The 2,638-nt window shown below is 33.5% G+C and overlaps 1 protein-coding gene across 1 annotated transcript; it reads left to right on the forward strand.

The window, feature by feature from the left end:
• Positions 1-964: 964 nt before the first annotated feature.
• Positions 965-2,314, forward strand: LOC136983308 (putative eggshell protein). The gene is made up of 2 exons (XM_067280006.1): positions 965-1,594; positions 2,119-2,314. Exon 1 carries the CDS (start codon positions 1,022-1,024, stop codon positions 1,577-1,579), a length of 558 nt encoding a protein of 185 aa, XP_067136107.1. The 5' UTR covers positions 965-1,021; the 3' UTR covers positions 1,580-1,594; positions 2,119-2,314.
• Positions 2,315-2,638: the final 324 nt, after the last annotated feature.

Genomic DNA, 2,638 nt, shown 5'->3' on the forward strand with positions numbered 1-2,638 from the left:
CGTTTGACCTCGATACAAAAAATTTCCTTTGGGCTGTTATGAACAAATGTACATTATTGGTTGGCGCAGACACCTGTTCGAATTGACATTCGGACCTACGCCCATAAGGGGCTACTCCCATTATGACATCACAAGTGATTTTTTTGGTAGACTCGCCAGCGGTTTAGTATAAATACTGTGATAACTGATGTATTTCACTAAGTCTTGGAGAACCAACAAGATGAAAACAGTAAGTGGTCTTATGTTATAACAATATTTAAAGCAGTATTCTTTCTCCTATCTACGATATGGAAAATATTAACTCTAAAAATTATAAAGTTTTTCTAATAGTTTATAACTTATATTTTGCTAGTCTTTAAACGGCATATTCAAAAATCTATATATTAAATTTCGGAACTATATGATTTTTAAGGAATGACATACAAAAATAATATTGTATATATTTTTCAAGAACTGTATTCAAAAATGTATTTATTAGTTTCAAAATTTTTGAAAATTATTTAAGATTTTTTTTTTTTTTCATTGGGAAACATTTGTTGACGCTTTAATATTTTATTATTTAGATTTTTGTAAATTATTTTAATTAATAAAGCGAATAATTGGAGTTTCGAAAGAGATCGGTCGAAATTTTTGAGAATTTACACTAAAATATTTAATAAGTTTAGTCGATGTTGAGGAGTATAATAGATAAAATTGTGTATTTATTCGGATTTATTAGAATTGAAAATATTTTTGAGTTTTCTAAATCTGTTGCCTTGGAATTTAGAAATGTAATTCTGGAATATGTATTTTACATTATGTCAAAATTTATTTGACTTTCAGATTATATAAATTTATTTAGGTATCCTAAAATTAATTTAGACATTTAAAAGTAATTTCTTTTAAATTTATATTTACGCTTTCTTTTACGAGGAATTTAGAATCATTTAACTGAAAATGAATTTTCGTCATTTTTCAGATATTCTTTGGAGTTATCCTACTGTTTGCCGCCGTAGCAGTGGCCGAAGATGAGAAGGACGAGATGACAGAGGGTTCCGAATCCGCATACCGACCCGTATATTACGGACCATCTTATGGAGGTGCCCGTTACGGTAGCGGTTATGGCGCTCACGGAAGTTACGGACGTGGCCACGGAGCTTACGGCTACGGCAAGTATGGAGATCACGGACGTTACGGAGATCGCGGATACGGCGCCTACGGCGGACACAATTATGGTTTATACAGAGATCACGATCGTTACGGAGGTCAAGGAGGTGCATACGGTCGTTACAGAAATGTCGATGCCTACAATCGTAATAAGGGCGCCGGTTACGAAAAAGCCTACGCTTTCGACAAACAGGCTGCTTATAGAGATCATGGAGCCGACCGTGGTCATTACGGTGGTTATTACGGAGATCACGGAAAATACGGCAACTACGGTCGAGGCGCATACGGCAGTCATGGTTACGATCGTCACGCAGCACGCGATAGATACGGCGCTCACGGATACGGCAGACACGGTTACGATGGTGGCGATTATGCTGGTTATGGTAAAGCTTTTACTACCATGTACTTCAACACCCCAGGCGGACACTATTAATAAAACGTTATTAAGGTTGGTAGATCGTAGTATTTATATATGAAAATTAACTCGAGGGTGCTTATCCACCCTAAATCTTAAAGGCTGATTACAGAAGCGAGGTTTTAGCCTAGCCAGGGCTTAAATCATCCTCTGTGCCACCGAATTTTTGCCATTGTGCAAGTAGTTAATCGTTTTTAATTATTGTTGGCCATGTCGAAAAGCCATGACTCAAACTAGGATACAGGCAAGGCTAAACCTCCTTCTGTAACCGGCCTTAAATCTTGCATATCTGTGGAAAATTTTGGTACAAAATGTAATGTGGGAATGCAATAATTCTACTACGCATAGAAACTGTATTTTCTATATTTGTTCCAAATGTTGTAATTTCTATGGATATTCTATGAATCCATCCATGTTACAACGAATATGATTTGCATTCAAATTTTTTCACAGATGTGTAATAACGAATATAATTATTTCATTTCTTTCTTTAACTTTTATTAATATATGTAATTTGCTAAATTATTGTGTTTAAGACTATTTTTATTTCGATTCAGATTTCGATGATGTCAGACAACTCAAACGGAGAGGAAAGCTTCCCTATCCCATCTGCTACTTGATTGTCATACCCTTGTGAATAGACTCATCACCGGGATCCGTTCCGATAAAAAGAAATTTGTATACGAACATCAAATTTTATAATTTATTTATTTATTGAAAAAATATTAAGTAAATAAAAAATTGTATTTAATATATTTTCGTAGAAATTCTTTGCGTAAGATTTAATCAATACTTTAATTCTAACTTATAGAATTTTGCTTGTTGCATTCCTTCTTCCTGGAAAATAATGTGGATAAAATATATCTAAATGCTATATATGTTTTCTCAGTTGACACCAATAACATTTAGATAAATATTTCGGTACAGAGCAAATATTATTTTTATTTATAATCTAGATTAAAGATCTATTACTAAAGTGTAAATAGGCGTTGGTTTCTAAGTCAATTAACATCGATTCGGGTCAAATTCACTATCTCTTAACATACAATGATAATTTTCGACTTAGCTTATTAGTTT

The sequence above is a fragment of the Centruroides vittatus genome, unplaced genomic scaffold (assembly GCF_030686945.1).
Source record: "Centruroides vittatus isolate TY-2023 unplaced genomic scaffold, ASM3068694v2 contig_880, whole genome shotgun sequence".
Taxonomy (NCBI): domain Eukaryota; kingdom Metazoa; phylum Arthropoda; class Arachnida; order Scorpiones; family Buthidae; genus Centruroides; species Centruroides vittatus.